General features: G+C 41.4%; 2 protein-coding genes across 3 annotated transcripts in view; one reads left to right on the forward strand and one right to left on the reverse strand.

The window, feature by feature from the left end:
- The window catches only part of FAM114A1 (family with sequence similarity 114 member A1), a gene marked incomplete at both ends in the record, with an annotated part of 32,660 nt that extends 23,154 nt beyond the window's left edge, over nt 1–9,506 (reverse strand). Inside the window, 2 exons of one of the 2 annotated variants that reach the window (XM_082315237.1) lie at nt 6,940–7,027; nt 9,165–9,506. In XM_082315237.1, the coding sequence (XP_082171363.1) occupies nt 6,940–7,027; nt 9,165–9,506 (430 nt within the window). Of the gene's footprint in view, nt 1–6,939; nt 7,028–9,160 lie in introns of both variants that reach the window. The other variant, XM_082315238.1, reaches the window with a different exon arrangement.
- A 3,595-nt stretch (nt 9,507–13,101) lies between these two features.
- On the forward strand, nt 13,102–19,560 carry LOC309592479 (toll-like receptor 6; the record flags this gene model as incomplete). The annotated part of the gene is made up of 3 exons (XM_082315906.1): nt 13,102–13,343; nt 13,529–13,616; nt 17,533–19,560. Exon 3 carries the CDS (start codon nt 17,596–17,598, stop codon nt 19,558–19,560), a length of 1,965 nt encoding a protein of 654 aa, XP_082172032.1. The 5' UTR covers nt 13,102–13,343; nt 13,529–13,616; nt 17,533–17,595.
- Between the last annotated feature and the right edge of the window lie 1,856 nt (nt 19,561–21,416).

The raw sequence follows: 21,416 nt of genomic DNA on the forward strand, positions 1-21,416 counted from the left end.
CACTTGGTGTGGTAACGCAACCGAGCTGGTATTGTAAACTTAGGAACACCTCAAACGTCTCCATTTACTCATCTGTAACAGCAGAGACGGAAGAGCTATGCAACAGGTATTGTTAACTGCTTACTTTTTGAAGAAAGCATGCTTTTTTTCTTGTGTTGTTGCTTTTGTTTTCCTTGCCTACACGATTTCTGTTCTTTCTATTGGCTGGCAATTTCAGCAGAATATTGTTGTTCATCTTGCTAGCTGGAATCTTTCATTTGAAAAGGAAGGTTTTGCAAGCAGTGCCCTAAACACGTGGCCTGCCTTTGAGGTTGCCTGATGTGCCCAAGGACAGATCACAGTGCTCACAAATGCTTTAGTCAGAAACATCCTGCTTCACTTTAGGCACTCTTATCTTCCATCTCCCAGCTTAGTAGCTTTGGATTCCCTGCAGAGCTGAAAAGAGGCAGACAGAGACCTCCGGAGGGCAGTTCAGCACGCCTGAAACCTAAACCATTCTCTGCAGGAATCGCTGCCCCTTGTCTATCTAGTACTCCCATGCAACTGGACTCCCTGCTTCAGCGGTACAGATACAGAGGGTGAGTTTGAGATTTTGTCCCTGGCTACCACAGAGTCTTTGTCACCTGTGTTGCACCATGGAGACATTTCTGATGAACAACCGATCAAAATTCAGTCTAGTAAGATGAATGAAGCTTCATCTGGTTCAAGCTAAAGATGAAGATCAAGGCCTTAAATTAGCATCTGACACTGACCGAGAAACGGAGGAACCTGAAGATGGCTGGGGTGGAAATCACTCCACTATATGAAGCATAGGTATGTGGAAAAACCAAACTGTTTCCAAACTGGAAAAACCAAGCTGTGCTCTGGTTTGTACACTAAAAAAGTGGGACCCCATTGTGCTCACTTTGAGGCTATCCTATTGGCACTCCATTCCCTTCAAAGCTTTAGAAAAATTCTCTTCCTTGTAGTTAAAACAAAAACACAGGCTATATTCTGATAATACCTGTGCTATCCAGTCTGTAAATCAGGAATAACTCCAATTAAGCTAGTAAATGAGACTAGTTTCAGATCTCCTTACTGCAATGGTAAAAGGTTTTAATAATAGCAATAGGCATAAAGGCTGCTACAACAGATTATTGGTTCTCAACCTCTTCTAGATCATAAACCCATGTTAAAAGATATACAGAAAGAAAATTGGACCGCCATCCCCAAGAGCATGTCCACAATTCCTCCCATCTGATACTTGCATTCAGTATTCTTAAAAAGGAGGAACTGTGAAAAAGGGGGTTGCTAATACAGCAGCTGTAACGTGTTATTTACAAAACAGTTGAGTGACCACCATTTGATTTCAGGCACAAAAGTTTTGCCTTAATCAGCTGAATTTATGCAGTGGGAAAAAAAAAAAAAAAAAAGTTTTCTGAAGAGATTAACTGTCCTTTTTATGACTATGTAAGGTATAAGCATAACATCCAGTCTTTGGGGTTTTTTTAGTGTCATTCTTTATTTCACAACAGTGGAGATATCTGTAGAGAATGGAAAAGATATTCACATCATTTCAATACTTTCACATTATCTGAAGCATTTGCATTTCCATTCCACACAGACTTCAGTTTAAGCTATGTAATGTAGATTATTAGACATACCTATGTGTAATACTATCCAAGCTCATGAACACAGTGACATCACAAGTGACATTTCATTCTGTCATACTGAGTGACAAGAAAAGGTTTTCAGCATACCAGGGAGAACTATGGGTGTCTGATACTTCTGTGTGCCATTCTACTAGGTGAAGAACTAGATGAGGAATATATACAAGCAAAAAATAATCAAGACATCAGAATATTAATTACAAGCAATGCACGAGAGAGATGCATTAAGCAGCCTTACAGTATGAATTTCAGAGACTATGTAAATTAGATAGCTGGGTTCTATTTTTTATTACTTTTATTGTGTAAGACGTATTGACAGATGTTAGTCTTACCAATGGCACTAGAGGTAAAAAAAACCAAACTTGCACGGAGGGAAGCACATGCGTACAGCATAAGAGAGAACAGACTTTGCTTGGAAATGCAGCTTGTTCACCACCACAACTTAAGCACCTTATGAACGCCACAATTCATGCATACAAAACAATACAACATATGAAAGGCAAGGCTTGTAGGAGAAGGTAGTAACTTTCATTAAGCTAGCGGATAGCTTAGTTGGAAAAAAACCCAAACAGGCAAGCTTTCAAGCATACAAGCTGTTTTTAAAAATGGAAGTCACAAGCTTCAAGTACAGACTGAGAATGTTTTGCCTCACTTAAGCCCTTCAGATAAAAGGGTTGCTGTTACGGCTAAGCTGACCTAATGGCTTCTTGGTGCTGGTATGGGAGGTTCTGCTCCTTCCATGTTCCATATTTGTCCCTACTGCTTGCCCTGGCACTTATCTCAGTGAGTTGGTTCAAGGAACTAAAGAGGCAGAAAATGGATTTTTCTTTCCTCTAGAGTTATTCTTATGTCAGTTTAGCTTTCTGAACTGGATTACTGGGAGCTCAGAGGAGCACGACTGCCGGCACAGGGAGGAGAAAGAAACGTGCAAGGAAAAGAGAGAGCAGGACTGCACATTTCAGTGGCTGCTAGCCATTAGATTGGCTTAACTGCAATGGTAACCCACTGTCAGAGCAGAGTTTTATCAACACTGTTACTAAAACACTGGATGGTGTAATTACTGATTTACTAAAAAATACAATTTAAAAGAAAGAGGGTAACAATAAGTACAAGTTGTGTCTCCAGATCACAGTGAGCCTACTTCTCCCATCTCATCATCCCAGGAACAATTTCAGTGGATCTACTCCACTGTGCTTCCACAAGGGGGGAAATCAAACTTGCACCTTGTAAAAACGAAAGAAAACTCTTCAGCTCATTAATGACACAGATTCAATAACTTTCTTAGTGTGACATCTAGTGTCAGCCACTAAGCATTGTTCAGGGAGTGACTGCTACTAATCCAAAGGCATTACATGTTCTGTTGTGTAGAGGAGTATCACATCTGCCTTGTGGCGGGGACCTTGATCCAAATAATGTCAAAATCAGTTCAAAGACAACAGACATTTGCTTCAGAATACAAAACCATCACCAAAAAAATCACTGGCTATATATGCACAGCTAGTTAAAGAGAGATAAGATACAAATTATATGGAAACTACCTTATTGTTAGAAACTAAAATCAGCTATGCTAAACAAATTAGAGCCATGCAGTAAAAATGCTAATCTGTTTGGGAGCTCTAAATCAGGGTTTGAAGGATAATGAAACTGAGATCCTTGGAACAACCATTTCAGCTCAATCTTAAAGAGAAAGGAATGTAAAAAAGAAATTTTTTACAGTAAGAATGGTCATTCACTGGAACAACCTCCCCAGGGACGTGATAGAGTCCCCACTGCTGGAGGTTTTCAGAGATGTGACTGGACAAGGTGCTAGATAATCTCACCTAGGTGCCCCTTCCCACAGCCCGGACTAGATGATCTTTCGAGGTTCCTTCCCACCTGGGCTGTTCTATGATACAATTTGTTAAAAGCTGAATGTGTTTGGTTAGGCCTTTAAGATGTCATCTAGTCCATCTCAAACTGTTTCTGCTGCTTTTACAATTTTGAAGAAAAGTACAAGGAATAGTAAATATTTGCCATACTTAACCAGACAAGCAGCTGTGCTGTACAAAGGTAAAGACAGAGCAACAGAAAAATCACATACCGAAGGTGTTGCTGGTAAGTCTAATTCCAAGAAAGCAGCTTTACTTATACCATTTGCTACACTGAAGGAATAAGCAATATTAAAACAGACTGGATCATGGCAAACCTATTTTCTGACGTAGAATAGGAGATGAAGTGTTAGTTGAACTGCTCAGATATTACATGGAGTAACTTGAGGGGGAATAATAAATATTTAATAAATAGAAGAAAGCTTATAGAAATTCCCCATAGCTTTAATTTTTTTTTCTCTCTGTGTCTCTTGCTAGGAATTACCATACTGAAGCAGATATATGGTATACACAGTCCCACACCCTGTCTATGACACTGACAGACAGTAAATACTTCACAGGATCAAGCATGAATTTCCATAACAAACAACTAGGAAATAAGCCCTCTATATCAGGAATATAAACTACTCTCTGCTGCACTTATTTCCTGGAACAAATCTAAGATTTTCTATGTGGTCTTCCAAGTTACCTTGGGTTCAGTGAACATGGAAGAATGTACATTTGATTTCTGCTTAATTCAAAGTCACAGAGAAAAGTTAGATCCAAAATTATTAGATAGTAATGTGGGAACTCAACCTTACCCTGACCCTAGTAGGGTCAGAAAGTCTGTCTAAGCTGTAGATTCCAGGAAATGGGAAGAGAAAACAGGGGAAGTGCTGCTTTACATACATCTAGTTTTAGACTCTTGCCTAGTTGCTCTTGGCCACTGCCAGAAACTAGATAATAGATGGGTCTTCAGTGTGACATAGCAACCATTCTCATGTAAAATTAAAATGATTTTAAAATTTTCTTTTTCCTTTTCTGCATGTGGATGCTCCTTTGCCTAGGCAACTTGACCTGTTCCAACTGTGCTCATTTTTAAATAATAATAATTCTAAGAATATATGGTGATGATATGTCTATTCAAAATAGACACAATCACACAACCTTATCAAGTCAGGCTGCCTGGACAACAAACTTGGTCGCATATTTACACTCCGTGAAGATAGTTATGATGCTGATACAGTCAGATGGGCTAAGAACCCAGTATCAATTAAGCATGAATTTAACATATATGAACCAGGATGTTATATGGCCTATATAAAAATGAGATCATATTATTAAAAAGTCCATGGGAATCCACAGAGGTACAACGCTGGCAGCAGGTTTTATAGACAAAAGCAACAAACAGCTATAAAAAGGTATGTCTTGTTTACTTATTAGACAGTAAGAAGGGATACAACACACATTCTTGTTTGTCTCCCAAACTTTTTCCAACAGCATCCATGATTTTCAGGCAAGCTCATGTCAGTTGGGCAAGAAAATATCTGTGGACATACTGCCCCACAGAAAGTGTATACACTTTGTGACACTAAACTGATCGCTCAGTGAGGCCAAGACTTATAAGCCACAGAAGACTGTGAGCGAGATTGCCACTGCAAGCCTGCAAGAACAGTAACTGTTCAGTAACAAATAATCTTATTACTCACAAACAACATTAGAATGTCAATTTGATAGAATACTGTTTATTGCAAAAGCTAAACAGAATATAAATATGGCTATCTCACAGGCAAAAACTGAATGACTTGAAAGAGCTTTGTTCCAAAAAACCCACTGCTGCAACTATAAAAATGAACTGAAGAATTCATTAGCATTACAATTCCAACTGATCAACAGTAAAATTACTTTATGCACATAAATTTTCTTCTTTAGTTATTTACGTTAAGCCAAATTCTTTTCAGAATGCTGTTGTTATGATGGTCTGAGAGTGTAAGAGAGGCAAGGCTCATGGAAGTCTGTGAAAGAAGTACCGTTTATTAGACCTACTAATAGCGTTGGGAAAAAAACGGGCAAGATTTTTGCACAGTGGGCCTTCTTCAAGTCTGAAAGAGAAGCGCTAAACTTTAAGGTTAAATACAAGTTGAGAACACCTACGCAGTTCCACAGCTAGTTAAGCTGCCCTTGTCCCCATTGGCACGTTCTGCGTGTTCCCATCATTTCCCCATTCAGTACCATTTGGGTGATCAAATGGTGAGCCAGATTAGGGAATTTACAAACTGATCCAGCTGAAGATCCAGCTCTTACTTCATTTGTACTTTTCAAAATCAGTCCCATAAACCAGCTCCGCTCATCACTGCATGAATGATACTGTTAGCATGAGTGAAGGAAGAAATATATTGCCGGGGCAGGGCAGGCCCGCTCCTTTCAGCAGCAACCTTCACTTATGTCAATTCAAAGACATTTTAGAAACCCATTCTGAGTTTAATTAGATATGTTAATTGCTTGGACTGTCTGACAGAAAAGGTAGTTACAAACTCTTGAGTGTGGGTGTTACTGAAAAAAAAGAGAAGCTAGGGGAAGTTCCCTCCTTCTCTGAGAAACGGACAGAAATAATTTATTGCCTGTGGAACAGAGGAGGATAGGGAGGAGAATTACTCAGCCTTATTTGGGATCATAAAACCAATACTTCTGTGGAATACGTTATTTTTAGTAACTAGCAATTAATTTTAATTCCTAGGTTCATCTTTTGAAGGTGTTTTGTGGATCCTTTATGAGAACTGATTAGTTAACAGCTTGGTAGCTGTTTTGTGAGAAATTATTTCCCACTGATAACTAGGTATTTGCATGCTTAGCTTTTTGTCTGTGAGTTTTTGATGTGCAATGATTAAGTTTTACCTAAAGTCTTCACAAGGACATACTATCAGAAATGAGAGTATAGGGAGAGAGAGACAGGGTCCATGTTTCAATATGTCGTTCTACTCTCTGAAGTCTGGTGTGATAGCGTAACAGTTTCGCCGGGTGTCAGTGAAAGCTGGAATGATTTACAAGAAGTGAATTCATATTGTATAGATAGAAGTCACGGTGTATAAATCACAAACATGCATGTCCATGAATTTGGGTTGGACTGCTTTGACTTCAAAAACCATAAGCCTTTGGCTGATAGTAATTGTATCAGATTATGTATCCTTTCTGTGAAGAAGCTACAATAAGGTAACTGACTAACTCTACAAACAAGCCCAGTACCTTGTCCATAATCTGACCCAGAGAAATATTTATGTGCTTTGACAGTTTAGGAAGGTCCTTCTTCCTATTAAAAAAAATCACGCTTGCCAAGCATATCAGAACAAAACTGTCTATCAGTCTTTAAGATACAACATTAATGTGTCTAATGACACATTAAAATTACGATATATTTCCATATACTTTACTGATTGAACACTTACCCACTGTGGCAGAAGCTGATGACAGGAGAGACTTCCCCCAGGTACCCCAAGCTCCCCATCTACTTGCTTTAGATGAGGAGTCTGTGGCCTATAAGAACAAAAATATTACTCCACTGTCTAAAATTTATATTATCTAAAGGCAGGAGGAAACACAAAGAACTTGTCAGGCAAAAAAGTCCAGCATGTAATAAATGATGATACGAGTAAAAATGGCTGTGCCACTACTTACAAGGGTATACAATCTGAAAATAGGCATTTTGTCATGTAATACTTGGCTTCCCTAATCATGGTGATGCCTTCTGAAGAACGATTTTCAAGAGACAGCACATACAGAGAAACAGCCCAGAATGATGACTGACAAAAGCTTTGCCACCAGCTCCTCCGGCAGATGCTTAAGCTTTTGTGCAAAGTAGTCCTCGCATGAAAGGTAGCATTCTTATGGCACTGCAGGGTTGCTACTGTTCCCACCTCACCCCTTCTTCCCCCGCAAGGAAAACAAGGTCATCAACCTCACTCTATGTCTGTGAAACTGATCACTTGGCTGTTTCCATACCAAGTCAGATAGACAGGCTAATTGGAACAGCCTTCTGCAGTGGGTTAAACTAACCTTGCAGGCTTTGACTGAAAGGCCCCATAATGGGTTCTGCAGGCTCTACTGCAGAGCGTAACTTCTAGCTGAAGAACTGTAACATCTGGCTGGGAAGGTGCTAATACCGGTGCACACATCTGTGCAGTGAACACATGATCACAAGTTCAATGTGAAACAAGAGCATCCCTATGGAGAATTAGCTAAGAATTTGGTGTCATACTAAACTAAAGCTTATTTCACATATAGTATCCCTGGGCAGACATGCCCTCCTCTAGCTTTATTATAATGACTTATTTATACTGCCGTTATGTTCACAGTTTGGTCACTAAGGCCAGACTTTTAAAGGTCTTTTCATTCCTAAAAGTGCAACAGATTCTTAACGGGATACTAAATGCTTACGGCCGGTGCTAGATTGGGTATTATGTGGAGTTCAAGCTTCTGTACACAAGAAAGCAGAATGGGAAGCTTAGGTCAGATCACCTATTCCTGAAAGCACCTAAAACTCGAGAGATGTCTTTACAGATGTCCTAATATTTCTTCAGGCACCCAATCCTACAAAGCCATACAAGTTTATTAGGGCTATTATTAGGGAGAGGAATCTGTTTCCTTCCTGAGTTCTACCAGGAGCCAGAGTCAGAGACTTCTCCGCCTGAGTCTCCTCAGAGGTGTAACCCAGTAGATGTGCACAGGGAAATCCTAACAACTGAGTTCAATAAAAACACAGCCACCTTCTACATTAATGTGTGGTATTAATTGATTATCAGTATTCCATATTTAAATCATATTAAGAAACTCAAGAAAGTCTCCAGTAACATATCATCCCTACACAATCGACTCAAAATCAAAAGCCGAAGTATGCCAAGACAGCTCCGCATTGTGCAGTGTACAGATCCCCTGCCACCTTTTCTAGGTAGGTCCGTCTCACTGGTGGAGGGACGAAAACAATGTGTTTTAACCTTTTCCAGTTTGTGGATGCCTGAAAATTTTTCAGTGGAGATGAGAACATCTTCAGCTGTGTCACATACATTGGATTTGGATGCTATGTAGGCCGTAAAAAAGCCTTGCTTTTCTTAGTTTTATTAACTTCTTGCAATTACTCATAGGACTCCCAAAGGTCTGTGGATCACAAATCAAACACTACTGGCCTAGAACAAATCAAAAACTATGGGCCGTTTCACAGAGCCTCGTGAAACATACACTGGTTTTGTAAAGTCAATGACTTGAAAATTAGCAAGTACAAGACTCAGTGCTGCATATGCAGCTTCAATTCTGACCTCTTCTAGGTTCATTCTGTGAACGGAATGAAGCAGATTTGTACAGAAAGCCAGATAACAAAATCACAGGAGTATTATATCTACACAAAATGGACTAGATTCTTAATAAGATTTAGGCTCTGGTATAGTTTTATTGCAATCAGGCTAGAAAGACCAAATTAATGTCATACTGGCAAAGAGAAATTCAACTGTTCCTAGTTTCCAAAAGCTTGGTGTTGCAATTTAACTTATTTTATTCCCATGCAGGTTCTCTGTATATAACTCCCCAGGCTTTTGTGAAAAACAGTACGTACATTGTATAAAATTCTGTCCTTACAAAGTAGGGAGGGGAGGGCTTCCATGGAAAAGAAAGCATTACTTACCGGACCGCTTTGTTCATGCAGTGTTTCTTCAGATTCAGACTCTGCATCAAGGCTTACGGTCTCATTGCACTCAGTGGGCACGTCTTCAGTCGCCTCTCCACTGGAAGGCAGACTTTCAACTATTTTTTCAGTCAAAGGGTTTTTGTTAATAAATATGTCTCCTTCCTGCCCATTACTGGCACTCTGAGTGGCCTGTCCATGTTCATCATGTGAAGACTCATGCAAGATCTCAGCTTCTGCGAGGTGTGGTGCTGACTCGTGAGGCAATGCCTCATGGCTGGGCATTGCCATTACTTCAGGCTTTTCTTCAGATGGGATGCCATCACATATGTCTTCAGACATTTTCAATTCTGAATACAGAAAATAAATTAAGGCTTTTAGGTTCCATAAACGTTTGAATGACTATAAAATACACAGCATTTACCATAAGCTATTGGTGAAAAACAACACAGCCTTGATGTAAGGCCTCCTGAAGCATGGAGCCCTGTGGCACATGCACCATGCTGGCACTGATTTCACGATGATACTCTGAATACTCTATTCACCTTGCAGGATAGCACTCAAGTACAAAGAGCAGCATTACTGTTTTCCAAAATACGGTCTGGTGAGGGAGAAAGGATGTTCATTTGTTTGGAGAAGTAAAATATAAGAACTTCCACATGGTTAATTCCTATGTTCCCTATTATACGTGTATGGAAGGCCACTGGAGAACAAGATAATGTGAGCTGCAATAGCCAAGCAGCTCTTGCTCTCCTTCTCATCGTTTCCACATACATGGGTTGCTATAGCCTGCTGACTGATGGAGAGGAGGATGACAAACACAGCGTGACTAAAACTGTGGTGATATTTATGTGTTGGAAAAGGGGCATAATTTAGGAACATGACAGACCATGGTCCCTGCAGCCATTTCATAGACAGGAAGCATTCACTGCTCACACCGTTTCTGCATCACGTGTCTCAAAGGCTTACTGTCTTGGGAATGCAAAACATCTCACCTGCTCCTGAAAGTCCAGATATCAGTTCTGGAATTAAGCTGTGTGATTAAACTTCAATTCTGAAGCCAAGGTAAGCTTGCATGAGGTAGAGTTATTGATTTTTTTCTTGTTACAAACATGTTTTCTCTTATTTACTCCTTATCTTCCAATGCAACTTTCTTTTTCTAAGTATTTCCCACCACTGCACAGTCATCAGGCCGAGGATCCAGGAAGGGAAAGAAATGGCCATTGAGCAAGCTCTGTGGCTGATTAAGGAGCGGCAGTGGCAGAGTCCAAAAGGACTACCCTACAGTGATTACTACCACTTACTTGTGGGCAACAACAGTATGCCTGGCACTCTACTCAGAAGACAACCCTTGACAGAGAGTTGTAATTGCAAACTCTTGACTATATGCAGAGTTGCATGGCATAAAATAAACTCACAGAGTCCTCTCTGTAGATGCTGTACTGTCTTTTCATTGACTCCAGTATTAATTAAATATGGTTCAAAGCCTTGTACCTGTTAGGAAGGGTCAAGGTTCTAAAAGAGACAGAAGAACAGGAAAAAAAAAGGCAAAAAAGCAAAATGTAACTGGGATTTAGAAGAAGCTTGCCTAAGAAACATGTATTTAAATTAGTATATTTTTATTAAAGTCTATAGAATCATGTACATTTGTGGCTTTAGCAGCCTGTTTATTTCACTTGAATGTAGATCAGCTGTCTGAACAGTTTCAAGAATAGCATTTGGGATCAGTGAACAAGAAAAATAAACAAATAAGCACTTGGTGCCACTTATGTTACTGTAGCTTACATTACAACTTAATGATCTTCAGAAAACATGCATTTACTAGTCAGAATCTTTACATCTGCCACAAGTATTTGCAGTTTTCCATTACAAACATAGCAAACACTATAAAATGCTTTACTGTAGGTAAATACTGCCATTGTTTTAACAGTACTCACTGTGTGATGGGCAGCATCACCCGAAGAAAATTTTTGTATTTGTAAACCAAATTCCACCATCAGATATGAGGATCCTCTACTAAAACCTGTAAAATCTGTACATACGTGCATCAGAATTTTGCACGGGGATTAGATCTGAATAAGAAAATGCCCAACACCAGTACAATTTGTGAAGGATCACACATAGACGCGCACATGAATTTCTGCAGGACTGGGTCATCTTTGGGGACCCCTCGGGCCAAGGTCCCTGCATTGTCTCCTAAACTTTCCTCATGGGAGCAAAGCACGCAACAGCAAACTACCACATCTGTCAGGAACCACAAGCCGTGCGTGACCCTGGGGTAAGGCATCACTCAAACTGCCTTCCGTGAGACTATACTGATCTAAATCAACTCGGACAACTCCGCCCAAAGGGAATTACTCCCTACAGATAGTTCACGAGGGAGATGCCAAGGCCAGCTCCGGGCCGGGCGGCAGGCGAGCGCCCCGCCCGCAGCGACCAGCCGCCCTGAGGCGGGCAGCGGCCAACGGCCGGCGGGACCGGCCGCCCCTCCGGGGTCGGCGGTGGCGGCGGTCCCCGCCGCGGCTCGGTGGCACCTGCCGACCCGCCGCCTGGGGAGTTTCATCCCGCCTCGGAAGCAAAGCCCAGCCGCCGACGGGCGCCCTCAGACGCGGATCACCGCCTCCGTGAGGGATAACTTTCTCGACCGGCCGCCCCGCGCTCCCCCGCCGCTCGACGCCTGCTGTCGCTTCTCCCTCCGCGGGACGCAGCGGGCCCGGCGAGCTGCGGCGAGGGCCCCCCGGGCGCCCCGCGCTGCCGCCGCCAGCTCCCCCTGCCCCGCTGCCACCTGCCCCGCGCCCAGGGCGAGGCAGGAGCCGCCGCAGCGCCGCTGCCTCAAACCCGCAGCGGCCACAGATTCCCCCTTCTTTTTCTTTTTTTTTTTTTTTTCCAATTTCGAAATCTCCTGTGAGAGGAGGCAGAGTTATTAGTGAGGAGCCCGCAGCCACTTTCGAAAGCGGGAGAAAAAGCAGAAATCGCTGCGCTCCTTACCGCTCAGCAGTCCCCTTGCCGGCGCGCCCCCGGCTCCTTCCCCTTCCCCGCCCCGCCACGTCGGCAGCAGCGGGGGGAGGAGGCAGAGCAGGCCGGGCCGCCGCGGGCCGGCCGGGCCGCGGGGCGGAGGGAGGGCTGGCCGGCTCCTCTGCCCTCGCTCTCCCTCCGTCTCTCTGAGGCGGCCGCCTGTTGCGAAGGGGCTGCTCCGCGCCGCTGCCGAGCGGCCCAGAGCTCCAGGCTGCGGGCCGGGGCGGCAGCGCCGACCCACGGCGGAGAGCCCTCCCGGCCGCCATTGTCGCCCCTCACGGCTCCCAGCGCTCTGCGGCCCCGCGCGGCGGAGGGGGCGGCGGGCGCCCGGCGGGGAGGCGGCCGGCGCGGGGGAGCCCGCCGGCAGCGCCGGCCGAGGGCGGCGGGCGGTGGAGCGGGCTCCCTGCGGGGCGGCCGCCGCACCCGCGTCCTCGCTGAGGCGGCAAAAGGGGCGGATTTGACAGCGCTGATGTAGCAGCGTTCATACTGAGGCATTTTAAGTATAAAAGAGTCTAGTCACTGAGCTGGCATCGTTTGTGGTTTTGGTTTTTTTTTTTTTTTTTTTTTTTAGGAAGTTTTATCGTTCCTCAAAGCGAGCTGCCGCTAACCACCCACTGAAGTGTGTGGCTGCGGAATCAAATAACTGAGATTTAGCTTTTCAGATGGCACTTTGCACCGTCGTTACATCTGTGTTTACAGGAAATGCCCATAAAAGAAACTGGGAGGTGCGTGCACACGTTTCCAGTAAGTTGGTGTCAGCACTGGGTGCCCGCAGCCACGCCAGAAATACTCGACCAAGGGGATTGCAGGCTCTTGCCCAACAACCTGTGGTTCCTGTCGCTAATTCCTCATTACCCTTTCCTCTTTTTGCCACTTCATTTTAAGGCGAAGCGTGCCCTTTTACTGTGGTAAAAGGCAGTTCCACAATTGATCATAGCACCCTTTCTATCACTAGTCTTTCTATCACTAGTCTTTCCTTTCTTTCCTGAAAGAAATATTTGCTGTTGCCACAGGAAGCAAAATAATACATGAGAATCACTGAGGAGAGCTGCTGTAGGAGGTCACCAAGTAAAGCCCCAGTTCTCAACCGTGCTTCGCAAATACGGATCACGCTACGTGACTTACATGCTTACCAGGCAAAAGTCTCTGAAGTTTCCCATTAAGGTAGGTGGTAGCAGAACAAAGGTTTGTATCACTAAATAAGTCTATTTTGAAGGCGTTTCAATGAGAATTTAAGTATCAGGGTATGCTGGTAGTTCGAGCATCTTTTAGGTTCATTTATTAATGTTTAGATGTATTTACTGAGAATGAAATCTCAGTGTCCCTAAGGATTTCCCTCTGCTTTTCAGTGGAGCTTGTGGAAGAGTAAGGGCAGTGCCTTGGGAGGAATCACGATAGATGAAGCTCAATAGCTGGAGATTGATTTTCCCCATGATGGTTGGTAATTTTGACTTTAAAGTTGATCTTACACTGTCAGTTTTGCAGATTCTGTACAAGGCTATGCATGTTTTAGAACTGCAAGACAGTATTAATCACTATTGTAATACAAAGTTATTAATTCAGGATGAAATTAACATTCTAAATGCATAAATGTGTATGTCTGTCTATTGGGATAGAAGCATGTATTAGTTTCCTAAGTTCCTAAATTACTTTCTTGAGTTTAGGACTTGCATTTTCTAATTTTCTTTCACTTTTCAGTAATTAATTTCACTTGTATTTTCTCACTATGGTAATATTGCAAATCGTTGTGGAATAAATGAGCAACAGAGATTGAACACTTCTCATCTCAGATTTCACCGAAGTTTGTTATTACTCTAAGTTGAGTGTCATCACCTTCCTAATGGGTTTCAGAAAAGATACTTGCCTTTTAGTAAATAGATAAAGAAAAGATGGAAGGAAACAACTACATTTGGCTACTTATAACAAAACACAGAAGTATATGGATAACATTTGAGGAATATATTAGTCTTCTTCCAGTGATTGCACTGGTAAATCTGAGTCGTAAATATGAGGGCTAGTGGCATGCAATGAATGGTAATATGCTTATTTTGCTGTTAACATATGCTTTATCTGTCTTTGTAGTATATAGGCAGAACTGGAGAACTCAAACTATGCCAGTGGCCAGCTCATACTGTCGCTTAATTGAAGAGATACTCTCGAATAAGGGTCTCTAAATTACGGCAGTTATTACATGCCGTAAGACAAATGTACGTCTAGTTCTGTATTCATCAGAGTAATAGGTAGGTTATATTCAGGCAGTTAAACTTATATTCCAGAACAGGAATGAATGTTTGGTAGAAGCAAGGTCTTGCCTTAGGATTTTATCTCATCCTAAGGATGGATAGCAAAATCTTTCTAGCTAAGGGCAGACAATGGTAAGGTTTGTATGTAACAACATTATAAGGTGTCGTTTGGAAACCAGATGTGAATGCTCTTGTCTGTATTGACAGAAATGGAGAAAGAATCGAAGAGTACCACCATAAGGCTCATTGGCATAACAGCAGAGAATACGAATTGTCCATATTCCGTCACTTACTACTTGTCCTATCTTTCCCTTCCTTTTTTGGATGACCTCTTTTCACTTGAAGCTGAGAGATGAAATATGATGTACAGAATAAGCTTTGAAGTGAAAAAGTATTTTTTAAGATTATTTCCTCTGCTTCCTGCATCACTGAAATGTTAAATCATGAATGCTTTACGGTATGCTAACCCAGAAAGGTAAGTTGTAGTGTGGCAGCTCTGTATTTAGATCTCGGCTAAGATGGAATTTCTGACCAACATTATACAGAAATAAAGAGAGACTGTTTTATGTCTTTGCCAGGACAATAACCCAAGTGTCTGGGCATTCAGTACTGAAGCCGCTGCTCTGTTTTAATTTAAAAAAAAAAAAAAAAAAAAAAAAAAGATCCCACCCACTGTTTCTATGTCCTCTATTTAACCTAATCACAACACTGCTGGAGCAGAAGAGAGAGATTATTTTTCCATTCCCATTAAATGGCAATTACAATAAGACAAACGGTACTTTTATAAACCAGCTTGATAAGGACTTGACAACTAAATTGGTATAGGTAAATGAAAAAAAAAAATCAGAATAATGCATATAGACTTAGATCATTATTAAGTCCAGAGAGGAAGATGTTTGAATTTCAGTGTAAAACTTGCTCAAAAGAAGTACTTATTTTCATATTAATTTGATGAAGACAGAAAGTTGGTAAAAAGATTAATTTTTTTCCCTGCTTAATCTATTGCAAAGCATGAAAACACATAGTTCAATAATAATTAAATAATGGGGAAATTACAGTAATGTTGTATGTGGAAAATACATCTGAAGGAAAGCAAATGTCATTTCATAAGCTGTCAGTAGATGGCACAAACATTTATATAAAAAGTTTGGGCGTTCCTAAGTATTGTTACACAGTAGGGCAGAGTTACAGGAAGTTTTCTTTTCCTGAGTACATTTACAGCTTTTTCAGAGAGCAGGGATTTCTGGTGAGAAACTTTTCATTTTACTAATTTTATGCAGTTGCTAGTTAGCTAAAACTGTTTTGTATTCTGCATCTTATTTAAAAATGAACCATGTTTTCCATAGAGGGTTATTAGCGAGTGTGTGATGTACTTTCAAGTGTATGGGTAAGAAATGAGAGTAAAGTTGCTTATGTTTAGTAAATTTATCCAAAGAAACTGGCCAAATAGCAGTGTCTTTGTATTAGCACTACACCCATAGTTGAGGGGGTCACAGTGATTTAATGGAAATAGTTTTTTACAGTTCAGGAATGGGTGTAACTTGATGATATGTTTCATCCATGTGAAAGACATATTTTTAACATTTGAGTTTTGTATTATGCTGATAACTTGCAAAGCGCATGCCTTACTACTGGACCATCATAGCTCAATGCACTCTGTACATTTCTTGTATGAACGTTTAGTCAGTTTATACTGAGTTTATATTGCAAAAACTCTTAAAACCTCGATTTTGATCTCTTCTCTCACTCTTCAAACAACAGGATAATTTCTCACTATGATCTTGGTTTGCTTATGCTCCTGGATTGCTTCTCTGCTTATATCTTGATAATGCTCTTTTTGCCAAGTTTGAAGACTTGAGGATACCTCTGAATTGAAAGGGATATGACTATAAAGGATAATTTCTCCAGTGTTAGCCCCCAAATCACAGGTCATGTGTTATAACAGTTGTTAATTTTGTTGCTTCATAGAATATTATAAAGAAAGTTTGAAGGTACTCGTAAAGAATTTGACTGAATGCCAGGATATAGGAATGAGAAAGAAAATTAAGCACATGTGGAAGAATTGTATCCTCCTTTCACCTAGTCCCTGGATATTGCTGAAATTTTGTCATAAGAAGAAATAATGATTTGAAGGTAGATTTTTTTTTTTTTTTCAGATTTCTCTTGAAGTTACGTATTTTGTTTGATTATATACATATTAGTAGTGTTGCCCAAACAATCGGGAGAACAGGATAGTGGATGCTGATTATCTTTTGTTCTCTGCATATGCCCAAATGCCTTTTGAGGGCTATGATGGTAAAACTGAATGTAAATTTTCCAAATGAAAATCTGGAAAAAAGCTGGAAAAGTTTTGCCATATTGCCCCACTATTTCTAAATGATTTCCAAGCCTAGCTTCATGCATTCTTTACAAAAGAAGAACTTGGTGGACTGTCTGGTTTTTTGTTGTGCTGTTGAGATTTTGTAATAGAGGTTGTGTTAGATCAAGGAGAATGTACATTTTAGACCCAGTAATGGACTTCTAAGAAAGCTTGTGGAATGGTTCGTGGTACAGAGGACGTAGTCCTCAAGTTTGTTGTAGCTTTAGTCCAACAAGTCACAGCTGTTACTGTCTCATTGTAGAGTCACTAGAAATCATGTTTCAGTCCAGGTTTTATAGTCACAAGTGCGTTTAAAAAAAAGTCTCTTGAGTCTAGTTCATATCCTTCAAGAGAGAATCTGACAAGAGGATGACCATACTGACCTCAAGTATTGTACTTCCTGATCAAAGTGTATAATACAGTTATGGGAAGCCTTCATAATGCATTGCATCACAGCAATAATTCTGTAGGTAAGCAGTAAATTTTAGTCACCTCTGAAATCAGACATGTTTTGTAAGAAACAGACTCATTATATATAAAATACAGCATATTTACCAAATAGAAATTTCAGTGGTGTTCTCTTAATAAAGGATGCCTTTCCTGAATGATAATAGGTGCTGTCATTGCTTTTTGAGTCAAAGGGAGAGATGAGAAATTGGAACCTTAAAAAAACCAATCTCTGTGATGGCTCCTGCATAGCCACTTAATGATACTGTCTGGGTTTTCTTTTTATTTGTTTGTTTTGCTACAGGATTAGAACAAAGATGGGCAGATAAGAAAAGTATTGAGCATCTCCAAGGAACCAGAAACGAATATGACAGAAAATATGAGATCTCTCAGAAACTTTTTTCTTTACAAGTGTCTGTTTGCATTAACTTTTTGGAGCCATATCAGCTTGTCTGTGGAAAATGAACTCTTTACATCTGCTTCTAATGATTTTCCAGAAGATGGTTCTGACAAAAAAATCAAGAGCCTGCCACTCTTGTATACAAATAGTCATCAGTCCAAAGCTAATGTTGACTGGGTTGTGATACAAAATACTACAGAAAGCCTGTCATTGTCAGAAATCACAAATGGCAATGTAAAAAAATTAGTAGCTCTATTATCTAATTTCAGACAAGGCTCCAGGTTACAAAATCTGACACTGACAAATGTGTCAGTGGACTGGAATGCTCTTATTGAAATTTTTCAGACTGTATGGCACTCATCCATTGAATACTTCAATATTAACAGCGTAACACAATTGTCCGACATCAAAGGCTGTGTCTTTAACTATTCAGGTACCTCTATGAAAGCATTGACAATTAACAGTGTTACAATCACAGATCTGTACTTCTCACAGGATGACCTATACAAAATATTTGCAGACATGAATATTGCAGCCATGACAATAGCTGAATCAGACCTGATACATATGCTGTGTCCTTCGTCTGACAGTGCCTTTAGATACTTAAATTTTTTAAAGAACGATTTAACAGATCTTCTATTTAAAAAATGTGACAAATTAACTCAACTGGAGACATTAATCTTGCGGAAGAATAAATTTCAGAGCCTTTTCAAGGTAAGCGTCATGACCAGCCGTATGAAATCGCTGACATATTTGGACATGAGCAATAACTTGCTGAGTCACGATGCAGCTGATGTGCAGTGCCAGTGGGCCGAGTCTCTGACAGAGTTGGACCTGTCCTCAAATCAGTTGACGGATTCCGTGTTTGAGTGCTTGCCAGTCAACATCAAAAAACTCGACCTACACAACAATCAGATCACCAGCGTTGCCAAGGGGATGGCTGAGCTGAAATCCTTGAAGGAGCTGAACCTGGCATCAAACAGGCTGGCTGACCTGCCGGGGTGCAGTGGCTTTGTGTCCCTGGAGTTCCTGAACGTAGAGATGAATTTGATCCTCACCCCATCTGCCGACTTCTTCCAGAGCTGCCCAAGGGTCAGGGAGCTACAAGCAGGGCACAACCCGTTCAAGTGTTCCTGTGAACTGCAAGGCTTTATCCGTCTGAAGAGACAGTCTGGGGGGAAGCTGTTTGGCTGGCCGGCGGCATATATGTGCGAGTACCCGGAAGACTTGCGAGGAACGCAGCTGAAGGACTTCCACCTGACTGAACTGTCCTGCAACACAACGCTCTTGCTTGTGACAGCTCTGCTGCTGACGCTGGTGCTGGTGGCTGTCGTGGCCTTTCTGTGCATCTACCTGGATGTGCCGTGGTACGTGCGGATGACGTGGCAGTGGACGCAGACGAAGCGGAGAGCTTGGCACAACCATCCCGAAGAGCGGGAGACCGTTCTGCAGTTTCATGCGTTCATTTCCTACAGCGAGCGCGATGCATTGTGGGTGAAGAACGAGCTGATCCCGAACTTGGAGAAGGGGGAGGGCTGCGTCCAACTGTGCCAGCACGAGAGAAACTTTATCCCCGGCAAGAGCATTGTGGAGAACATCATTAACTGCATTGAGAAGAGCTACAAGTCGATCTTTGTGTTGTCTCCCAACTTTGTGCAGAGCGAGTGGTGTCACTATGAGCTGTACTTTGCCCATCACAAATTATTCAGTGAGAATTCCAACAGCTTAATCCTCATTTTACTGGAGCCGATCACTCCGTGTATTATCCCTGCGAGGTATCACAAGCTGAAGGCTCTCATGGCAAAGCGAACCTACCTGGAGTGGCCGAAGGAGAGGAGCAAGCATGCCCTTTTCTGGGCTAACCTGAGGGCGGCTATTAGCATTAACCTGCCAATGGCTGATGGAAAGAGGTGTGGGGAAACAGATGATTAAGAATCTTTCTAATGGAGTTTCTTCTGTTTTTTTTCTTGGTGAAGCAATAAAAACTTTATGATTTCTATTGGTTGTCAATATATTTAACTTTTTGTTACAGAACCTTGTTTCTACATAGTTGCCTACGCTGCCTCCTAACTGTAGGCAAAGTTCAACTCACCTTACTGGAAGTCTCTTGAGGTTGATACAGAGATAGCAAATCACAAATGAGTTTGAATGTGGATTTAGAAATACAGCTTGAAATACTGTAGTGATTTTTTCTCAGCAGAATAAAATCTGGAGCAGTTGGTATAGTCATATGGAAGAGTGCTTGAGTTGGTGGACAATTCGCAGAGCTGCATTAATCACAAGGCTTAGGCAGCTTGGTTACAGGACCTCTTTTGCTGAAATTAGTTTGCAAGGAAGAAAATCATGCATTCTGAGAAGATGTCTGGAAGTCCAGAACTTGAGATGGTTCCTGGGTAGTGTTTTCTCAGATTCAGTGAAGCTTAAAAGGATAGGACCCAGATACAGGTCTCTGTGAACAAAAATGGCCATGCCACAAAAGGGGACTGAGTGAGGAAGAAAAGTTTGGGGTTTTTTTCTTAAAAAAAAAAAAAGAAAAGAAAAATAAAAAGGCAAGATGAGCTACTTCTTCACCTTTTGAGGCTCATAGTTTGGCACTGCTGTGAGGGAGAAGCAGTGAATTGACAGTCAATCACAGCTCTAATTCCCGTCCTCTGCTAGAGTCCTGGTACCATTTTGATCCTGAGAGATACCCTGACCAAAGGGACTGAGAAGGTATCTGCAGTAACATAACTGCCTTCATCATCATTGCTTATAACTGGAGAAACTCTTGACTTCTCTACATCCTGCTTTTTTTTTTAGCTTACCACTTTTTTCCTTCTCACCCATATATCTTACTTTATGCTTATTATTAAAAGAATCTGTGCTTCTCAGCCAAAACAGTATCTTTTGCAGCACAGCTACGAGTTCTGATCAGAAAGGCAATAACCAATCAGAGGCTGAAAAAATTTGCCAGGTCTTGGGACCGCAGGTAAGACCCTCTATTGATGGGGTCAGAAAGACAAGCTACATTTACAATATTTGCTGTCCTTTGTAGAAATACAGCAGGCCCCGTGACCTGTACTTGTGCTGTTTTTCCTTCAAGAACACATGGCTGGGCTCCAGCAAACATTCACAACTGCTAAAAATGATCACGGCAAACTTCCTCTTTGCCCCCAGGAGGGCAGGCATTTGCTGTCTGGAACACCAGGCTTAAATGTCCAGCAAGCAGGAAGTTTTCCTTTCAAAAATGTGTTTCAACATGAACATGAGAGAAGAAGGGATGTTAGGATGAAATCCTCATTTAGTATAGAATGTTTGCATTTTTATCTCATTCTTGTCTTCCATTATTATTAACAAAAGATTTTAATTTTGATTTTTTTTTTTCCTGAGGTCTAAGCAGGCTGAGGTCTCTTGACTTGAAGTCTTGAACTGTGAACGACTGTTTAATAATTTGTAGGGGAAAGGTCAAATTTAACACCTTGAGCTCTCTCATCCCACTTAGCCTCAAAATTAATACAACACATCTATTACCAAATTGCAGGCATTTCATTCAGGACTGTGGAAGGAAATGTTTTCTGTGCTTCTTCCTTCCCCTCCAACTGTTGCTTCAGTGTATGGCTCATTTAACCCTTAGAAAACTGAAGATGAACAGACTTAACTTGGTTTGCATATCCCTTTCACACAGCCAGGGACAGCTGGATTGTTACACAGTGGCTTGCTTGAGAATTTTCTTCGAAAGCCTCGAAGTTTTAGGTCAGCAGCCCTTGAAACTTCTGTAATACAGTTAACATCCCCTGTTGTGTGTGAAG

The sequence above is a fragment of the Platalea leucorodia genome (genome assembly GCF_965183815.1).
Source record: "Platalea leucorodia genome assembly, chromosome: 6".
Lineage (NCBI taxonomy): Eukaryota > Metazoa > Chordata > Aves > Pelecaniformes > Threskiornithidae > Platalea > Platalea leucorodia.